The 21,014-nt window shown below is 52.1% G+C and overlaps 1 protein-coding gene across 8 annotated transcripts in view; it reads right to left on the bottom strand.

Annotated features, from left to right (window-relative positions):
* Nucleotides 1–16,533: 16,533 nt before the first annotated feature.
* Nucleotides 16,534–21,014, bottom strand: part of DUSP8 (dual specificity phosphatase 8) — a 40,600-nt gene continuing 36,119 nt past the window's right edge. For all 8 annotated transcript variants that reach the window (XM_088058365.1, XM_088058359.1, XM_088058362.1 and 5 more), the window contains 4 exons: nt 19,632–19,798; nt 18,341–18,500; nt 18,030–18,153; nt 16,534–17,654 (listed from right to left, as the gene is read on the bottom strand). In XM_088058365.1, the coding sequence (XP_087914491.1) occupies nt 16,559–17,654; nt 18,030–18,153; nt 18,341–18,500; nt 19,632–19,798 (1,547 nt within the window). In that variant the 3' untranslated portion in view covers nt 16,534–16,558. The remainder of the gene's footprint in view (nt 17,655–18,029; nt 18,154–18,340; nt 18,501–19,631; nt 19,799–21,014) is intronic.

The following is a 21,014-nucleotide window of genomic DNA, read 5'->3' as shown; positions in this document are numbered from 1 at the left end:
CAAAAACCCACAAAACCCCAGAAAAAAAACCAGTCACACAGATCCTTGCTAATTTATCTGAGAACACCAGAATATTTGTGTAACTGAGGAATAAAGTGCTATTCCCTGCGTTTGAGGTGGAGCAAGAAGCCTGGTGGCAGCCTGCTGTCCTGGGGGCTCCACATCCTAAGAAGACTCAATGGCACCATCTGATGGTTGAGAGGAAATATTCATATTCATGAATACTCATTCATTCAAAGCTATTCCCAGTCAGTAACAAGGTTTCTAGCTAGGTGCAGGTGGGTTAGTGGTCTTTCAAGGCGGCTTTGGGAGGGATCCAGGAGTGTTTAGAGGTGGGAGTGTTTGGCGCATGGGGGGAACTCTACCCTCTTCCTCACTTGGCTCCTTCAGTGCTGACACAGGGGGAGCAGCAGCACCTCCGGAGCAGTGTGTGAAAAAAGGGTGACAGCGAGCTTGCAGGGCACAATCATAAAAATGTAGGATGCTGCTGAGGCTCCCCAAAATCAGCACAGAGCGGAGTGCACCGTGCCAGAATGGGTGTACTAGTAGAAACAAAGGAAACAAACCCTGCCACAGCTGCCTGGACAAGGGAAAGCTGAGCTGGAGCTTCTGGGGGGGATTTGGTGTGCATAGATGGCCATGTAAGGCTCTGTTGATGCATGTGGTTCAGGCCAATGGAGATTTGTTTGGTAAGTGCCTTCCATTGATTTTTCTATGTTTAGAAAGCGTTGATTTCTCCAGCAAAGGCTGTAAAGGAAGGTCAGGTTTATTCCATGTCTACTTTGCAGCATTAGCAATGGAAGGTGACCTGTCTTCTTTCTCCTCTGATTCTGATGACTTCAAGGGCAGTAAGTGCAAGGAGTCAGCTAAATTTTGTCCCCTGCTCACAGTAATCTGCTACTACATGAAATCCAGGAGGATAGGGTGACAGGTAAGGAAGCTTTGCCCAGGGCAACTTCCTCAGATTTTGCGGGGGACAATGCTGCCATGAATGAGTCATCACTTAAAACGAATACCACCATTTGCTTCCTCCTTGGTGGCACCACGATTTGTGTAGTGGAACCAGCTGAAACAACTCCCTGGAGTTTATCTTCATGGAAGTATGGAAGTATATACACTGGTCTTTTCATGGGATCAAGTTTGTGTGTCTCATGTGCAAACTGGGGCCGGATGAGCAGCTTTTAAAGGAATAGATGAAAACCCCAGTGTCGGGCACACTGGGGATCTGGCTGAGTGTGGAGGTTTCCTCAGGGCATCCACAGGCTCCAAGGCTCTGTTGTCCACAAACTCACTCAAAAATTAATGACTTCTCTCTACTAGTCCTAATCCATCCACAAGGAAAAACATGGCCACAACGAAATCCCTCTTGGGTCTGCGATGGGGGCTGTAGCAAGATGTGAGTTTTCCTCCCTCGGCAAACGGTCAGACTGCCAGCCTCGCCTGCCTGGTCAGGCACGGGGCAGTTGTTGTCTGCCTGTTGCTCAGCCTGGCTGTTGTCAAAGGGAAGTCTGCTTCCCGGGTGGAGCTGATGGATGCAAGGGAAGGCTTGATCTCAATCTGCATCTGGCAGCCAGCACCAGTGCTAATGCTTTCGATGGCTCATTAGTCATTTATGGAGTGCACACAGGCACCTGAAAGTCTTCCTGGGGATGTGGGGAGAGTGAGGCAACACGTTTTATAAGGGGCTGGCCAGCAAGTTTTTTGCGTCATACCTAGGAAATCAGCCCAGAGCAGATATGTGGTTTCTGGTTGTAGCTCCACCAAGTTTTTTTTATGCCCCAGCATGGTTCCTCACCCTACCACCTGGTTGTTTGGGGAAGGTGAACCTGAAAGGATGGGAGAAGCAGCCTGAGGGGCGTAGGATTGTCCTTCAGGAGTAGCAGGATGCCACTGAGCTGATCATTACCATAAGTAAGTGTTCCCCAGCAGACTAACAGACCTATCTGTTTGTGCCATCAGTGTGAGTCTGCACAGAGGTGCAGTCACCTGTTAACCAGCTGGTGCAAGTCATGCTGACAGCCCTGAAACATGGAGAGGGTGGAGGGGGCACTTCTACAGACACAGCCCCTTCAGGAAGTCCATGCCATGGATGAGCAGAGACCGCATAGGTTGTATTCCCATGAAAGGCACCAAGCTTTCCTCCCTTGACCTGCAACCCTAATCTAGGGGAAGATGTCCTCCCCTTCCTCCACTGAGGAAGATGCAGATAATTAATGAAGCACGCAGTCAGTCAAAGCAAACTGGCAGTTCTGGCCAGGCTAAATACCTGGCTCTCTCACTACAGTCCCTGTTCTTCTCCCTTAACTCTCAGCTTCAAGGTCCCTCCAAAAAGCCTTCCTGGAGGTTGAAGAGAAGAAACAAGGAGAGGACAGGCAAAGAGATTTCCTGAAACCGAAGGCCTGAGGGGGACATGTAAGAGGCATGGATCAATAGCTGCACTTCCGAGAGCCTCCAGGCTCCCTGGATCAGCAATAATAGCAGGCTGAGCTCATTGCTAATAGCTTTGGTGTGTGAGAGAGCCAAGGGCAGCCTGTCTGCTTTGGAGAAAGCCTTGATGCTGTCTCTGTGCCTCTGTCAGCAGCACTGCCTGGTGCAGGAGGATCCTTTTTCATTACTTCTCTGTGCATGGACTGTGTTTTCTGGTGAGGAGGGGTATCAAGGCTTGGTCTTTGACTGGATGCTATCAAATGAAGAGTGGAGCTGGCAAAGCCACAGAGATTATCTGAACTAGATGACTCCCTGCTGTGATCTGAGTTATCTTGCTGGTTTTATTGATATAAAATTACCTCAAGGAAGGATGATTGCCCTGCACAGGGGAGCTGTTCCTCCTCCTGAGAGATCTCCATACTCTCACTGCTGCTCTGCCAGGCACCAGATTGCCTGGCTTTGAAGGAGTACAAGGTGCACACCTGTGGAACTCAGGTGAAACCAATTACCATTGGGAGTCCATGCCCAGCTGCAGAAGGCACCTAAGCTTCATCATTCCTGTTTACTGCCTGCTCCTGCTTTGCCTGGCAGGGTTTAGGTCCCCTGTGTCAGCCTTGCACCCAGTGCTGCAGCATGGAGAACCAGGGTAATGCGCTTGATGCAATTTTCAGAGGAATACTGAACTTCTTCCTTTTTTTTCTTTCCTTAGGTTTCCACAGCAAAACAAACTCCTTAGGGATGAAAGCACTTCAGGAGCCCTGAGTGACCCAGAGGACTAATTATGGGGCCAAGGGGGAAGCGGTGAGGGCACAAAGTTCAGTCACCCGAATGCCATCCCACTGTGCTGTCTCAATGAAATTGTGGCCTCAGCTACAGCCCTCACAGGCACCACTTAGCCAATCAGTGCCTTCACCCTGATGGAAATTGCATTTCTTCCATCTCCAGCTTCTCTGTACCCTCTGTGCCCTGTTCTCAGCGTGATGCCCAGGGCTGAACCCACAGCTGGCTGCAGCAGGGGTAAGCACCACAAAGCCCTGAGCGCCTTTGTGTTTTCTCAGGGGCTGCACAACAAAAATATCCTGGTCATCTGTGCCAGTCTGCCCCAGAGGTTTGTAGCAAGTGAGAGGCAAGCATGCCAGGTGCCTGTGGGGAGCATCTTCTGCACATCCTGGCTGCTGCTCCCTAATGGATGGTCTGGTCAGCAATTAATGGGGAAAGCAGAGCAGGGAGAGGCAGCCCTGGCAGCGCTTCGACTTCATGATGTACTTTTGCTTGGCATCAGCAAGGTCTGAGGAATGTCTCTGGTGGGGGAAGGTTAATGCTGCCTGGCTGGAGACAAGGCAGTCTGGTCCCTGCTCGGGCACCACCAAGTCTGCTGGACAGCGGCTGTGTGGAGGTTCCCAAATACAGACGCTTCGTCACAGCTCTGTGCTCAGGGGATGCCAGGCCAAAGCCAAAGCCAAGCCTTGAAGACAGGCTGAAGGCAGCAGCATTCCTGCCCATCACAGAACAATGTGCTGAGCCAGAGAGGATTGCTGCTGAGCATTTCCCAGCTCCTGAGGTTGGAGGGCACTGCACATGTGTTGTCACAGATGGCAGTAAGGCAGTGGTCACTTGTCACTGACTTCTCTAATGAAGAAGACAGGCTGGGATGTCAGTAAAGAAAGAAGTTTTGGGGTGCAGAACAGGGTCTCCTAGAAGTGGACTGTAGCATCTTTTACAGCCATCTGTCCATAGCCCAACAATTGATGTCTTGAGTTTATCAGTGCTGCAACCCAAATCTGGTCCTCAGTGGGTTCAGAGATGTAAAAGACTTGAACCACATGGTTCAAGTGAGTGGAGCAGGACACATGCAGCTCTTGGGAGCACATGGAGCCCTTCCCTCCTCCCTTTTCTTCCATATGTAGCCTGGAGATGAGATGGGAGCTGGATACTGCAAACATTAGAATTGACATGTTCTTCCCAGCCATGCTGATGAAGGACAGGTTGCTTGCAGAGGCACTGAACCTCCATAGTCTTGCTCTTAGTGCTCTTAGTTTGCACCTGTAGGGTGCAAGAGATTCCAAAGCTGAAGTACAGAGTGGCACCGGCCCTTCCTCAAATCACACAGGAGGAGACAGACCCAGGCTCCTGGCCCATCGTGGGCTGTGGCCTTGCAGACATCTTCAGTCCCCAGACTTCTGTCCTGCATCGGTCCAACAGGATGTGTGAGCAGCTGTTTGCCTTTGTCCCTCTTTCCTCTTCTCCTCCTCTTTGTACCAACACCTGCAGCAGTGCTTCAGCACACTTGCCGAAGGGGGTTTGTCCAGCACCGAGCGTCACCCGAACTCTCCCGAAGGATATGAAACGAGTGTAAACTTCTTTCCCTGGAGTTGCACACACAGAACTTGGGTGGTGTGAAGGCTCCCAGTAGAGGCCAGTAGAGGCTGCTCGCTCCCCTCGCTGCAGCGCCAGTGCACGGTGCCTGCGATGGTGCAGCTCGGGGACTCCCCTCCCCTCCTGAGCACGGCTCAGGTGCCAGGGAAAAGTGTCCCACAAAGTCTTGCTTTGAGCTTGCCCCCGTTGCCTCCTCTGACACGGCCTGGCTTTGCTGTGGCCTCAGCTCCGGGGGTTGGAAGCAGCCATTCGGCAGCCCTTGGCAGCGTGATGGATGCTGTGGGGTCTGCAAGAAAGGACCAAACTGGGCAGCTTGGTCCTGCTTTCCTACAAAACCATGCCCCCAGATGGCTTCGGGGCTGTTTTTGAGGGGAGGTTACTGGGATGGAGGGAGCACACAAATATGTGTTTTCCAGTACATCAGGACCCCATTTTCAGCCCAAGGGAGAAGTTCAGGCTCCTGCACCCCTGGCTGCTGCCAGCCTTGACTGAGCTGGAGACACCGTCTCCTCTGAGGGACAAGCCCCCAGCTCTCCTCTGCCAGGCTTTGGGGAGAGGCACTGGGAGCCCACTCATCTTGGTGGATGGAAAGGCTCCCTCGGGGTTAGCAGTGCAGGATCACAACCTCAGCATGTGTTAGGTGGAGACCCAGGGCACGGTGGTGAGAAGTGCCACAGCCACAGCCCAAATCCAGACCAACTGCCCACTTCCATGCAAGACAGATCTATTTACACCCAAGATGCATCTCTACAAGACACAAACCAGAGCTGGCTTGGGATACTCAGGTGTGCCTCGCACGGAGGTTGTGCCTGCTCTCAGGAAGCCCTCTAGGTGCTGTTGAGGCTTCATGAAGCTCTTAGAGCAGAGTGCTGGGCCCCTTGGACAGCAGGGTTGAAGAGTGATGCCATGAAGCAGCAGGATTGGAAAAACTGGAAGAAAAACCTGGACAGCAAAAGAGGAAAACTATGGGGCTGAAGCAGCAGAAAGAGTACAAAATGCCATTCCTACAAACCTCCTCCAATTCTTTTGCCAATGCCACACTTTTCTTATCCCAAGCAACCATCCATACCGTGTCAGGGAGGGTGGAGGAGCTGTGTCCTCCCCTGGCAGTGCCATCAGGGCAGTGCCTTGCAGACACAGATATGCACAGGTCAGGATGCAGCTCTGTTCCCAGCATGCCTGGCTGTGACTCAAAGAATGCCTCAGGGGAGCAAACCAGATGAGGAAGATGCTGCCTTTTTGTTGTTGGGAAATGAAGCCACTTTTTTTTTTAAATTGAGGCCCTTTCTAATTTGTTGAGGTGCTTTGCCCACTGGGCAGTAATACACTCTGTGGAGAGGAAGGAGGATTGCAATTTGTGTGGGCTGTGGGCAAGACGGGAGCAGCTGGGTCATGCCATGGGCATCTGAGGGGCCAGCTGGATTCGGGCACAGTCAGATCCGTGCTGGTATTCAACACAGATGGTTTCTGCAGGAGAGAACTTTTGTTTTCATTGTTACCCTGGTGCCATGAAATGCAATTTTGGGAGACATTATCATTTGCCCTGTTCCTGCCGACACAGCTCCTTCCCGGCAAGTCAGTGAGAAGGAGCAATGCCGAGGGGCTGCCAGCGTGATCTATAGGGGTTGCAACATTTTGGGCACACATATTTAGAGGTAAATCTACAGCAGGAAAACTACCTCTCCTCGTGCATGTTGGCTTTATCAAATAGAAATAAATAAATGATCTTTAATGGAGAAGCAAAGGAGAGACACAAACCCCATCCTTGGGGCAATGCAGACAGATGAGTAATGGGGCCCTTTGAGTAAGTGCCTGCCTGCCCAGCTCTGAGTCACTGAATAAACAGCACCAGCCTGGAGCCAGAGGCAGGGCTATTCTTAGCCACTCGCTTGTCAGGAGATGCTACCCTGGGAGAGGAGGCAGGTTAACGGGTGTCAGAGGGGGAAAACATTTGATTTCCAACTAGAAAGCCCCCAAAAGCCAGCCTGAGGCTTAGCTGCAGTAACCCCGTCTGAAACGACAAGTGTGAGGATGAGGAGGGTGACCACTGCTGTGCTGGGGAGCTCAGGACAAATTTCTCAGGGAGCTGAAGGGAGGTAAAAGGACACCTGGAGGGACAAGTGCTCCTCTGCTGTGTGCATTGCCTAGAGGGAACTGGAGATTCTTCTGCCTGGGCAGCCTCTGGTAGTACAGACTAAGCAACACCCTCACCTGCCCCCTAACAGCATCTCCTTTCCCACCTGCCTGGCAGGGTGCCATTTTGAGGTTCCAAAAACCACCTCTTCTAAGGGATCCTGATGTCCCTGCTGCAGATGGGATTGCATCAGCAGGGAAGGGAGGTAGCAGAGGGGTGCTGCAAAGACCTGGACTCAATTGCACTTGGGCTCCTTCTAAATAAAGAATCTCCAGTCATACTGGCTTGAGCTGCTGGCTCAGCCCAGAAGCCTGGAAAACTAAATTACATCATCTGGGTACTGCCGACAGACAATATTTCCACTCAGACACTGAGTGCCTGGATTTCAGCTGAGGAGTGTGGCCAGGGGACACTGATGACTTTATGGAGCCCCCTAAAACTGCCCTTTCTCACTTCAAAAGATGCAGGCAAGCAGTTCACCCTCATTTTAGTCTCCACTTGCATCTGGGGCATCCTTATCCAGACCCTGTGCCCCAGGAGGGAGCCCAGCAGCATCTCAGTCCTCTACGCCCATCATCGCTCCAGTGCCACATGGCTGGGACAAGCCCCATGACCATCCCATCAGCTCCTTTCCCCCTGGGGTGATCTGGCCACAGCTGTGGAGGCTGCTCACCCTGAGCTGCACCCTCAGGCTGAGGGCTGGTGGGATCTACCCCACATGGCAGCTGGTCTGGTGCTGTAATTCCAGAAGCAGGGTTCACGTGTGGGGATGTTGTGACATGCTGCAGTAGTGCTCCAAACCAATATGCTCATGAGCCTTGTCAGCACCCACTGCCATGGAGAGCAGGGTATCTCTCTAACCACCTTGTGAAGTGACATTGTGGACAGGAAGGTAAGCAGCAATACAATGCATCTGCAACCCATGGGTATCCTGCAAGTGAGCACCTGCAAGGGGACCAGAATTACCCTGTCAGTTGTGGAATTACAGTTTGGTGTGTAGGAGAAGGACTGGGGGCAAGGATTCTCTCCACTCCTCTCACTCCACAGAGGCGCCAACTCTGCCTTCCTGGGTGGCCTTTGGCAAATAACCTGCCATCTTGGCTCCAGGTTTCCTATTTGTACTGGGAATGAGTGGGATTCTCCTCTGATTTCCAGAGCTCTCTAGACTAGGTAGAATTGATCCCCATCTGCAGGGGTACATGGAAAAGGAAAAATTAAGCCCAATAATAATAATTACTTTTCTCCTTCCCCTGGGTGTTGTAAGGATTAGCTCATGTTTAGCAAAACCCTCTGTAAGTGCTAAACATTATTAATGTTCTTGGACTGCTCCAGGAGTGACTGTTGCTTTCCAGGGAGTGACGGGGTTTTTCCCTTGCCTGGCACGGAGCTGCAGTGAATTCCTCACAGCCCAAGGAAAGCAGCATCCTATTTGTTAGGCTCAGGGTGTAGAAGGGTGTCTACAGCACAGAGCAGTACTCACCTTACTTTCCATCAGTTTTTGAGAGATGAAGCCCATTCCATCTTGCATCCGTGTACAACCAACAGCACAGCTCTGGAGGAACGTGCATCCAATGGGGAGCCTCTCCAAGTGTGGTGCCCTAATACGGGCTCATCTCACCAGTGTGGCAAATGGCATCTCCCAGGCTTCTCCCAGACACAGAGTGAAGCAGGATAGACGTGGGAGGGGACATGGTTGCAGCACTGCCTGAAGACCACCCAGCAGCTGAGGCCAGAGACCAGGTCAGAGCCGCAGCACAGCTCACGAGTTTGAGTGTCCTGGCTCAAGTAGGGGTGCAAGGGTGGGGATCAGTTCATGCCCCTGGCTGTCCTAAGTGTCCTAACACACAGCAGCTCTGTGCACCAGGAGTATTTATGCTCCTGCTAAGTGTGGAAAAGCAATGCACACCACCTAATGCTGGAAAGCCTGGGGGAGATAGAGAGAGAGAGAGAGAGATAGAGAGAGAGAGAGAGAGAGAGATAGATAGATAGATAGATAGATAGATAGATAGATAGATAGATAGATAGATAGATAGATTCTCTTTTCCAGGCTTTGGTGCTGGAAAAAGACACCAAGTCCTCACAGGAGAGGAAACTGGCTTTTGACTAGTTCAGCCCTTGCCCGACCACTCCAGCAAATGTCCCTCGTGGGGACCCCCAGCTCTCTGAGCAGGAGTACACAGTGCCAAAGCTCCTCCAGCTGCCAGACTTTGTCACCCTGGCTCTCCAGCCCTGTGGAGCAGGGGCTGACTTTTTGTGACCCCCTCTCCCCGTGCTGACTCAGCCATGCCCTCGTGGTGGGTGGCCACAGCCCCGGGTGGGACAGCATGAAGGTAAAGGCAGTACGGACTGGCAAGCTTTCAAAGAGGCCACAAGCTAAATAAATAGCCAGAAGCCTATTTCAGTGGCTGCTATATTTAGCTCAAGGAACATTTATTTATAGGCTTGGCAGCCATTCTGAGTCAATAAAAGCCAGAGAGCTGGAAAAAGGACGTTCCTGGGTTTCTCGTTGCAGTAATGGTTTCTGCCGTGCAAACCACGAGGAACAAGAGGAGAGGCAGCCCCAGCAGCAGGGCAGGGGGAGGAAGCTGTGCTAGCTACACACCCATGGGTGCCTCTGCCAGGGGACAGAGCCTCCACATACTTGTAACCCCAGACCCAGCTAAGAGCAGTTTCACCTGGGTTTCCTCCCACCTGGATGCTGCTGCCAGTCTCTCTGAAACATGAGGAGATTTAATTGTGCCTTTGGAAGTAGAAACACAAGATGTCAACTCTGGGGACTCAACTGCAGCACTACCCTTCCCCTCGGTAGTGAGCTCAGAAAAACTAAGCCAGGGGTAGGTAAATTGGGAGGGAGATGGGAGCAGTGTTCATGTATCTCTATTAAATAATTGTCCCTTCCCATGTCACGCACAGCAACAAGTTGTTGAGAGAGAAGGACATGCAAACAGCCTTTCTGGAGCTGCTAGTGGTGTCAGACGTAGGAGAGGCCAAAGCTTCACACTGAGTTTCTACCCCAGCAGCAGCTGATGACAGTAGTTTTGTGAAACTTGACAAAACACCCAGAAATTGAAGCTGGCTAAGGGGAATGAATTTATAAAAGACACAGGGGTTTAGCCCAGCCTGTGGAAAGCAGCTGTGAGGATGGATGTCCCTTCTGCATATATGTCAATAAATGCTGAGGCTTTCTGGAGCCAGAACTGCAGGGAGCTTGCTCATGCCTTCTCCTCCCTCCAAAGAAAACCTGCTGCAGGGAAATGCCTCCACCAGCTTCCACTTGAGCACAGTCCAGCCAAAATGGGGCTGCTGCTTGGCACCCGCCAGCTGCCCCCTGAGCATAGCACAGCTCAGTTTGCCAGTGAGCAGGGAATGTTTATAGTGTTTAGTTGTAGTGCACAGCAAGCGTGTGACTATACTCTGCTATTATGTCAGGAGCAAGGTGGGAACAGAGCACAGCTGGGAAGCAAAATAATAATAATAATAATAATAATAATAATAATAATAATAATAATAATAATAATAATAATAATAAAACAACTACAACAACAAACAGTATATTTCAAATCAAACACTCCATGTCTTTGTGCTCTTTAGCTTGTCGATCTGTACCATTCCCTACAGGTGTGTGTCCCCATCTGGAGGAGGACTGGGACAGTCCTTTCCATTAGAAAAGGGATGCTTAGCACCTTTGAACAGCTTCAAAGCCCCTAGAGTGGTGGTTTGCAGTCTAAGTGCTCATGAATACCCCAATTAATTTTCATGCTACTACTCTCTCAACAGTGAGCCTTATCTCTGGTTTGAATTAGTCCAGCTGCAGCTTTCAGCTGCTGGGCCCTATACATAGACAGGGGTCTGGCTGTACATCCAGGTCTGTCTGTTCAGGTCTGGCTCTATGTCCAGCTCTCCACCAGCTCTAGGCCCCATCACTGCAACCAAAGGTCCATTGCCCTCCCCAAACTCCCAAAAAACCCATCCTGAGGTCTGACCCTCAAAAACCAAGGCTGACACCAGCTGTTAAAACACCTATTTGGGTATTTATTACAACACGTTGTTCCAAAATACAAAAGAAAGGAAAAGAAAGTAGAGGGTAGAAAAGCACTGCTGTTTACAGCCTCTGGTAATAAATAAATAAAGACGAGGCAGGGGCAGGGTGTCTCCCCGGGTCCGACGCAGGTGCTGGCCAAATGGACAGCGAGGAAGGAAGTGTGGTGGGGCTGGTGGCCAGACCCTCTCTTCCATGCTTGGGAGTCCCCAGGTACACCAGGGTGGGTACAGACCCCCTCTCTGTGTTGTGCTTGCTGAGGAAGGGTCTGATCCTACAGGGATGAGGAAGGGAGAAGAGGCTCAGTCCCGGCATGGTCGGAACCTGCCTGCTCCCTCCCTGTCCACAGCTGCTCCAAAGGCAGGTGAGGTAGGAAGGGTGATGCTGGACTGGGACCCCAACAGAGATCTACCAGGGTCCCCCAAGAGAGGGGTGAGACCTGAGCTCTCTCCTCTCCAGTGTGGTCTCAGAGCAACCTTGGAAATGTGGTCAGCACAGCATGATGAGAAGGACCCCAACCCATGACAAAGCAAAGTCATGACAGAGACAAGAAACTGTGCCTGGGCCACTTGGAGAAGGGCAGTGTTAAACCCTGCAAACTAAAATGACTCTTGGTGGGGCTGGCACAGTACAGGGGTTTCGTACCACAGCGCAGATGGGGGTCCTCTTCCCTTCCCCTAATGTCTCCTCCTACACCTTATAGATGTCTGGAAACCTCCAGGTCGTACAAGGAGCACAGGCAATGGGCGAAAAAAACCAGCACCAGCCTCTCTCTGCTCATGACACCACGATTTATCAGTGCTTGATAAACACCATATCAAGCCCCATGTTGGGAGCTATTCCCAGCCCATCTAAATCCCTCCAGTTACTGGAGGCCACTCACATGTCTCCCTGTGGCTCTGCCACTGGGCTTGCTCTAGCACTGTCCATGTGTCTTCCCCAGGCTGTGCTGTTCCTGGGCTGGGGAACCGTCAGTGTGAGGAGGACACTCAAGCCCAGGAAGCCCAGGGCATGTGGCTAAAGCAGCAGCCCTGGCTTCAGCAGAACCAGGCTCAGCTGAGCAGGGCAGCTTTGCAAAGCACCTGCGATGCCAGAGCAAGAAGCTCCTGTGGGTGAAGATGCAGCCTGCAGCCAGCTGAAGAAGGTGAGAGGACCACGACCTGGAGGGAGCTGATTCCATGAACTGGATGCCTGGCCACTGCTCCTTAAAGCTTTAAGCTTTTGCCATTTAATCCTCATTTGTTGGTGCCAGTGGGTTCCCGCCTCTTGCAAAAATGAGCAGGAACCTGTATGGGGGAGAGGAGGTGCAGGAAGGGAAGGGAAGAGTCAAGAGAATGGATCTGCCCCGGGTTTGGGTGCCTTTATATCCTTAGGAAGCACCTCCATCCAGCTCCTTGGACAAAGGTTTGCCTCCTGAGGCTTGGGGCAGCCGTGAGCTGTGCCGAATCAGCCACAGCCGGGCTGCGGGGAGCAGAGAGAAGGTGAGATGGGGCCTTGCTTTTATTCACAACAGAGAAACAAAGAGCAACATACAAAGAGTAAGAAGCAAAAAAGTACAGAATCATAACCATAATAATCATAATAATAATCATAAATACTCAAAATCTATCATTCATAGATTGCAATGACAACACTGATAGCTTATTATCATTAGTATTAAGAATGGGAGGGGAAAGGGGACAGCAGGAGGGGTTTCTGAGGGGCATTGTCTCCTAAGGGGCAGATGTAACGGGGATGGACATCCAAAGAAACAAGCAGACAAAGAGAAGGGCTGGGAAAGCAGCAGGGGCTGGGGATGCTGCTGCTGAGGCCAGGGACGAGCCTGCTCTGACCCAAGCCTCTGGCTCAGTGTTGCCAACCTGATCACTGCCCTCCTGCCAGCTTTGCTCAGCTGGGAAGGAGGTGGCCGGGAGGCTCAGCCCCTAGGACAGCCAGAGGAGAGGAAGGAGCAAAATGTCATTCCTAGTCTGAAGGAGAGCTGTGATTTGCTCAGTCCTTCATGTGGTGGAAAGTGCAGGCATTACCACTCCCATCAGATATTCAGCAGCTTTGTTGGTTCCTCCCTTGAAGGAAGAGAACTTTCCTCTCCACTGCTCACACTTCCACTTCTGTAGGTCCCTACAAATGAATGCACCCTCATCAGATTGGCATGGAAAGGTGATTTTTAGTTCCAGTGAGGCTTTGGGATGGGTCAGCTGGCTGTGAGAACCCATAAAAAGACTTGGCTGACAGATGATGTGGAGGACCACCACCTGGCACATCCATCCTCATGACAACTCACAGCTCTCTGACTCATGGACAAAGTGGTTTATTAGACAGAGTTTGATTAAAAATAAAAATTAAGTTAATTGCAAGCCACTTGGTGACCCTGATGGCTTTGGGTCAGGATGGGCAGGAGACACTTGGGCAGGGCTGCTCCATCAAGGCTTATTTTCTGGATATAGTCTTAAAATATTGCAAATATGAGGGTTTCTGACGCGCATGCCCAATTTACAGGACAGGGGTGAATGCAAACTACATCAAAATAAGGCTGCAGAGGTGGGTCATGAATGTCTGTAATCTACTAATCTTAAAATATACTTTGTTCTGGTTTCACAGGAGAGAGGAGTCCATAGTGTGTAAAACCTCAAACATGTCTCAGAAGCATCCAGGCGATGGCAGAGTGTAGATAACAAAAAGCAAACCACATATCTGCCTCTTTGCAGACACTCAGGATCTCATTTACAACATGCACCCTCTCCTTTCTGACTTGCTCCATCTGCTTTTTTGTGCTTGCAACACACTGTGTCACTTAACAGGAGGGATTAGATGGGAGCTTGCTAGTGCTTTGTCTCATCTCCCCACCTGGTTGTGCCCACCTGTTGTCCTTCCCATTACATCCCTTGGGAAGTAATTTAAGCCTCTCTCCATTGCTCAAAGGTATACCTAACCAGCTCCTGCCAGCAGCTTGCCTGACCTGAGCTCAGTAAGTACGGACTGGCACCAACCTTGGAGGACGGTGGGATGGCAGTGACTGAGTGCTACGGGGCAGAGATCAGCAGACAATCACCACTGCATGCTTGGGAAGAGATGCCACCACTGAGAGCAGCAGAAGGGGAAGGAGGACCAGAAACACTCCTTGGACAGGAGGCAGATGACACAAATACTGTGCCCAGTGAGGAGGCACCAGAGGGAGGATAAAGCCTTTTTCTTGTCTCTCCTTGGACTTGACACTGATGCCTACTTAGGGCAGCCTGCTGCAAATGGAGCTCCTGAAATAGCTGCCTGGCTCACGGGATGGATATAAATGCCTTCTGGAGTCTAGAAAGGCAGATTATAAGAGTGTCATCACTAGCTTCATGATGAGGAGGGAGCAATGTTCAGGTTGGCAACACTGAGCAGGTTTGAGGTGGTTGCTGGAGGCAATGATGGGTGGTGGTAGGCTTTTGAGGATTGACTAGGAGATTTCTCACTCTCATCAGAAGCGATGTGGGGAGAGAAGCAGGTGGTCCCTGGCTCTCCAGCCACCCCCATCCCTCCCTGCCACACCGTGGGAAACCAGTCAGGAGCATGTGGGGGTCCTCAGCATCTCACCAAATAGCTCCATGGAAAACCAGAAAAACTAAAGCCCAAAGAGAACAAGGACTCTCCAGGGAAACTTGCCTCAACTGCGAACACAGAGGTGGTTGAGGAAGCAATGAGCTGAAGAGAGCAGCCCCTCCTTGTGTGATTGCAGCTCCTCACGCCTCTGCTTTATGTTCAGTTTTAAACCTGAGATAATTTGGTTTTGTCACGGGTAGTTTGATTTAAAGATAGAAACGAATGACAAGAGGAGGAACAAGGGAAAGGGAGAGAAACCATGTGGACCCAGTAAAGAAAAAAAACAACACTCCAAGGATGACACAGGACACAGACATGCACGAACACAGACCCCTGAGGTATCAGCTTTGCAAACTAGTGCGAGACAAGGGAGAAAGCAAAGACAGCTGCAGAGAGAGGTGTGCTTTGCGGTGGAGGCAGCTCAGTGCCTCCAGCTTCAGAAAGCAGCTTCTCAGCAATCCTGACATTGGGGTTTAGGGGCAAGAGCCTGGCTTCCCACCAGATGGAAGGAAGCAGCCAACCATATCTGAAAATAAGTCACTTGTGCCCCTCCATGTGCTTGCAGAGCTTCATGTCTGGACAGCTTATCATCCGCTGGATGAAGGGGAGCCAGCCTGGAGGGCAACAGGACCAGGGGAGTCCTGGCACCCACACACGCTCCCTATGGAGTTTCTCAGATGTGAAACAAAGGACGTGGGAAGCCAGAAGAACCGCCGCCCCCAAAGGGAAAGTGGTGCCCATACTTCCCAAGCAAGGTAGCTGAGGAGGGGGGGCTGAAGGGCTGGGGCAGGCAGGCAAGACACCTGCCAACAAGGAATCCCAACTACCACCAGCCTCCCATCCCTCCCTCTGCTGTGGCAGCTTCTGATGCTTCCCCATGCAGCTGCAGGTGACATCCTGCAGCCTTCCATCCACTTCAGGTGACTCCCACCTTTCCGTCTTCAGCATGGATGGGCAGCTAAAAGGAGGGGAGGGGAGGAGAGGGGGTATGGCTGGGATTGAGTGATGGCCAGGATGGGGACAGTGCCTAGGATGGGATGATGGCTGGGATGGTGGTAATGGCTGGGATGGAAATGAGGAGAAACAGAGACCAAGGTGGGAAGAAGAGGCAGCAGCTTCCAGAAGAGTTTTCTGGCTCAGTTTGTGTCATAAGAAGGTTTTATGGTTTGCTCATTTACTTGGTAATTTCTAGAAAAAGTGCCCAGAAGAGTCTCCTGTCCCCTTGTTGGTATGCCCAGAGAGAAGGGGGGGAAATCTATGTTGTGGACATTAACTATAGAAGGAGCCACAGGCCTCAGATATTGCTTAGAAACTCGTATTTCAGATTTAAATACCATACACAGTAAAAATAGAGCTGAAAGTACCGCCCCACATTGTCTGCAAATCATTGCCAGAATGAACAGCTTCAATAAATTAAAAACAAAACAAAAAAAATTGAAATATTATTTACGTCTCAATAAAAATTGCAGTAAAACCATTTACCTTTTCTTCTGTGTGTGTGTTTTCGGGTTTTTTTCTTTATATTATATATAATATATATTTATATATGTATAGGGCTGCTCCAGTGCAGCATTTTTAGGATACTTAGCCAGAGAAACACAGGGGAGCATGCTTAGTGCACCAGGATGCAGGGAAGGGGCAGCTGCAGCCCCCTTCCAGGTGCTGTGCCCCATCACCACAGCCAAAATTGCAACCCCTGCCTCTTCCCACTTGAGTTTTAGGCCCAAATTTTGAGTGTGGGTCTCTGAGGGCTGGGGCGCCCTGGACATGGGTGGGAAAGGACCACGGTGAGCGCAGGAGGGACACTAAGCATCCACCACTATGTTTCCTGACTCTGGAAAGACTCGTCCACCTTCGCTTCGGTTTCAGCGCTTGCGCTCCCGAAAATGCACGCGCAAGTATAAATACACCCCCGACCCCACCGCCCCCCTTCCCGCTCCCCCCAGCTTAAATATCCCCCCGCCCCAGCCCCATCCCAGGTCTCCAGGCACCCCGGGTGAGTGTCAGGACACCTCGATGATCTCCATGCTGCCCGAGAAGCTGGACTGTTTGCTGATTTTGCCCAGCTCTTCCCGAGCCCTGCCCTCGGACATGGTCTCCTCGAATTCCATCTGGCAGCTCCTCCGCTTGAATTGCTTCTCGGCCCCGGCCTCCTCATGCCAGCTGTGCCGCCCGTCCCGCGGCTCGGCCCGCGCCTTGTCCCTCAGTCTGATCTCACAGCCAGCCGCCACCGCGCCGCAGCCGAACGGCGGCGGGTACGGGCCGGCGCTGGGAAACAGGCCCCCGCCGCTGCCGCCGCTGCTGCCGGAGTCCTTGCCGAAGTACCAGCCGGCCTCGCCCGGGGCGCTGCTGGGGGACTCCAGGTGCACCCCGCTCCAGGCAGCGGTGGCGGTGGTGGCGCCGGGCGCGGCGGGCGGCTGGCTGAGCCGCGGTGGCAGCCCGTCCTCGGCGCCGGGGCTCTTGCGTGTGGCGCAGGTCCCGCCGACGTTGAGGCTGAGCCCGTGGGCCGGCGAGCCGGCGGCGTGCCGGTGCTTCCGCCGCTGCCTCACCTTGGCCTCCAGCAGGAGCTCGGGCCCCGTGGGCCGGTCAGGGCTGTCCGCCCCTGGGGAGAAGGGGCTGAGGCTGCCCGAGCCCGAGGGGCTGTCCAGCTTGCAGAGTTTAGGGGCTTCCCCAGGTCCAGGGGGCCCAGGGGGGTCCTGCCGCAGGCCAGGGGAGTAGGCAGACTTGATGTCCAGGGAGAAGGAGCGTTTCAGGCGGTTGGTGTCCTGGATGCGCTCGGAGGAGAGGTGCAAGCCGTTGAGCCCCTGCTGCAGGGTGGTGGGTGACAGGACCTTTGGGGTCCCGGCCGGCCGCTCGGGGTCACTGGTGGGGGATGCCGAGCCGGTGCTCCTCGGCATATCCTCGGCCTTCTCTGAGGTAGGTGTCAGGGGATGCCGGCCGCTCTCAGCCACCTCTGCTGGGTCCTGCTGGGCGTCCCCCTCGCCCCAGTCACCTTTTGACTTTAGGGCCTTGAGGAGCTTCAGGCTCCTCTCGTACTCCAGGAGCTGGCCCAGGAAGTTGAAGTTGGGCGAGATGGATGGGCGACGGTCCTTAACAAACCTGCCGAGAGGCACAGACAGCCCCGTTGGTGCTTGGTCCTTCAGTGGGCCACCCCTAGTCTCTCAGCCTCTTTAGGGAGAAGAGGCATCATCGAGAATCTTCTGACCAGACCCTCCAAAGAAAAGGATCTTGGGGAACCATGGGGCCTTGGGATGCCCCAGAATTAAGAGGTGGGACTGCCTCCCCACTCCCTTTTACAACTCCCAACCATTCCTTGTTGCATGCATTTTATGAGGGGAGGTTTGGTTTGGTTTTACTGGGACCCAGCAAAAGCAAGACAGAGCTTCGAGGAGCCCTAACCCTCTCCTTCTCCTTCCTTCCCTGCAGTGAAGCATACTGGCATAACCCTCCTGCTACCCTCAGAGGAAAACTCACCTGTAAGCATCATCTGATGACATACCCATGGTCTTCATGATGTAGGCGATGGCAATGGTGGCTGACCGGGAGATCCCAGCCAAGCAGTGCACAATCACCTGGCAGCTGGACACCTTAGCTTTGTCTGGAGCATGGCAGAGGGAACAGAGAGAACAACAATGGTGAGCAAAATGGTTCTAGCCTCCCTCCCCAACCCTCAGACACTTTGTGTGAGAGGACAACAGTTGCTGGGAGCAAAACCAGGGAGGACACAAGAGTTCAGGTTGGGAAGGCTGAGAATTGGAGGGTCTGCAGCTATAAGAAAAGCTCACCAATGAATTCAATGGACTTGTCCAGCCAGGGAAGCAGCTTCTCACAGTAGTTGTCATTGACAGGAATGCGCATGAAGTGACTATCACAGATGAAGTCTGGCTTGGGACAGGAGTTGCTGGCATTTAGGACATAGCTTATCCCGTTCTGTGTCATCAGGTCCTGGTGGAAAAGAAGCCATCAAATGATCAGCTGAGTTCTGCCTGCACCACATACTGAAGGTCTGTCTTGCCATGCACACTCCCTGCCTTTTCCAATCCCAGCATTTTCTCCTGTGGGTTTCTTAGTGCTGCCCTGGCCCAGTTGATAATAATACAGCAGAAACCAGTTGAAAAGGTTGTGTCAATTTAGATAACACAGGTTTGAGCCTCATCAGATCTTTATTTTGGTCCAAGTAAGCGGTGAGCAAGGCCAAAGACACCTGGAAAGGGGTTCTGGAGGGGAAAACCCAACAACCCCAGTATGACAGGAATAGGACAGTACAAGAAAGAAAATTAGGAAGAACTCTGAAAGCTGTGAAAGTATCAGCTGAGGGAGAAGGGAGGCATCTCACCACCAGAGTGGATTGAGTCACTGGTAGCACCGTACATTAACCTCTGTGGCCAGAAGGATCCTCTATCCATAGGCAACAGTGTGAGGTCAAGGGTGGAGGGTCTTGTGTGGGAAATGCTTCTCTTCTCCAGCACGTGGCCACATTGTGGGGATGGCAGAAAACAACAGTTCCAAAACATGAACCAAACCCTCCAAGGAGGTGGGGAGGGAAGGAAACCATCAATTTCTCTGTCTGGCATTGGCTCCTCAGAATTTTGGCCCCAGGATTTCCACTGTGGCTCTCCAGTGGCTGGTTCCTGCCCTTCCAGCAGGCTTGATGGAGCCAGTCCAGCTCCCAGGCTTACATTCTTGTAATTTTTTTCTTTCATTTCCTTCTACTCCCTGTACATAATTTCTCTCTCCCTCCTTTCTGTCTCTGACTCCAGTTTGGTGTCATGGGCCCTCTCTCTCCTTGACTGCCATGGATGAGGACGCCTGGCTGGCTCCCTCACAGCTGCAGAAGGCAGATGCTTGGCAGCACTTTAATTGCAATTCCTCTTTATTTCTTCTCATTATTACTTTTCCTTTAAACAAAATTCCTTCCTTGGTGTGGCATCACAGCATAGCCTTGCTGGCACCTTTCAAAGGGCACTGTGTGGCCTTCCCACTGGGAAGGAGGGGAATCCTTAATACCTTCATCACTCTGCATGACTGGGGTCCTCAATGGGACAGGGAAGACGTGTCCCCTTAACAGGGCTGTACCTTGTTCAGGACATCCTTCTGGGAGCCCAGGTAGAGATGTGGCAGGATGCGTGTGGGGCCAACGTTGGCCACAGGCAAGCATGGCTGGGAGATGCTCATCGGCAGGATGGCAGCTGGCTTCCCCTCGCAGAGCCCTGGGAAGCAGGATGAGAAGGTGGCAAAGCCTCCTGTGGAGAAAATGGGGACATTGAGCATGGAGCAGCAAGGCTGAGATCATCAGTACCTGGCAGCCCGAGGCCCTGGATGGGGACAAAGTGGTGATAACCCTGCAGCCCTGAGAACAGAGCCTCCAGGAGCAACAAGGCACCAGCCACCACTAACCAGTTCACACACATTGTGATGGCCATGACACACACATGGAGAAAGGAATGGAGAACCAGCTCTGATTTTTCCCTTTTGCAGCTGGATATTGATGCACATGTGAGGCATCCCATACCCTCTCCAATGAAGTTGGCTTTTCTCAGCTTCATTCAGACAAATAACAGGAAGAGACAGTCCTTTTCTTGGCCCCCTACTATTCTGAGGACAAGGTCACCTTCTGATAGCAAAATCCATCAGGGCAGGATGATGACAAGCAAGCCCACTGAGATGCAAAGCTCCTGGGTCTGGGAGGTTAGCCTGAACCTTGCTGCATTGGTTACACTTACACATTGCGGTTTCTGAGAGAGGGCCCCTGTGCCCAGTCCTGCCAAGCCCATGATTTCTGCCACACCAGGGTGGCATAGTGGTACTTGCAGGCCACTGCTGTTTTTCATGCTCTGACCTTGCTGAATGTGACAGCAAGCAGTGTCCAGTTTACTGCACCAAGCTGCTGGGCAGTCACACTCAGTTTGAGCACCTTGAAGACCAGTGTTGAAAGAAAACCTCCAGCTGAGGTTGCAGTAGCTGGCATGTGATGGCCAGAGCTATTGTCACAGTGTCTGGCATGGCCAAAATCTAAGAGCCAGTCCTGAAAGCTTGAGCAAGGCTGAAAGCAAGGGGAGCTGGAAAAGCCCTGGTGCTGTTGCATGTCCTGCACAGTTGCATAAGACCACTGGTGATCCTGATTTGCTCTCACTTGCTCATCCCGTACTCCAGGGTGGAGCCAGGTCTGGCTAGCAGTGGCCTAATTTCACTCCCCTCCAGCTGAGGACATCTGGGTGGCAGCTTCATGCAATGGAGAGGAGCTTGAGTCATATCTGCCTCAAGTCTCCCTTGAGGTTTTCCCAGCCATGCGAACGAGCAGATGCAGCTTGACAACACCCAAAGGGCAGAGAGGACTTGGGGGCTTGACTGCCTTTGACTGTCAAAGGGACCAGGATGCTCCCACGAGATCCTTTTGAAAGCCTGAGCACCATAAGAATCCCTGACCCATCTCCACAGCTCAACAAGACCTTTTAACAA

The sequence above is a fragment of the Pseudopodoces humilis genome, chromosome 7, assembly GCF_049639895.1.
Source record: "Pseudopodoces humilis isolate 2021_Gansu_Grassland_sample_001 chromosome 7, ASM4963989v1, whole genome shotgun sequence".
Taxonomy (NCBI): Eukaryota; Metazoa; Chordata; class Aves; order Passeriformes; family Paridae; genus Pseudopodoces; species Pseudopodoces humilis.
Note: the sequence above shows the minus strand (reverse complement) of the source record. Positions and strands in the feature narration are given on the sequence as shown.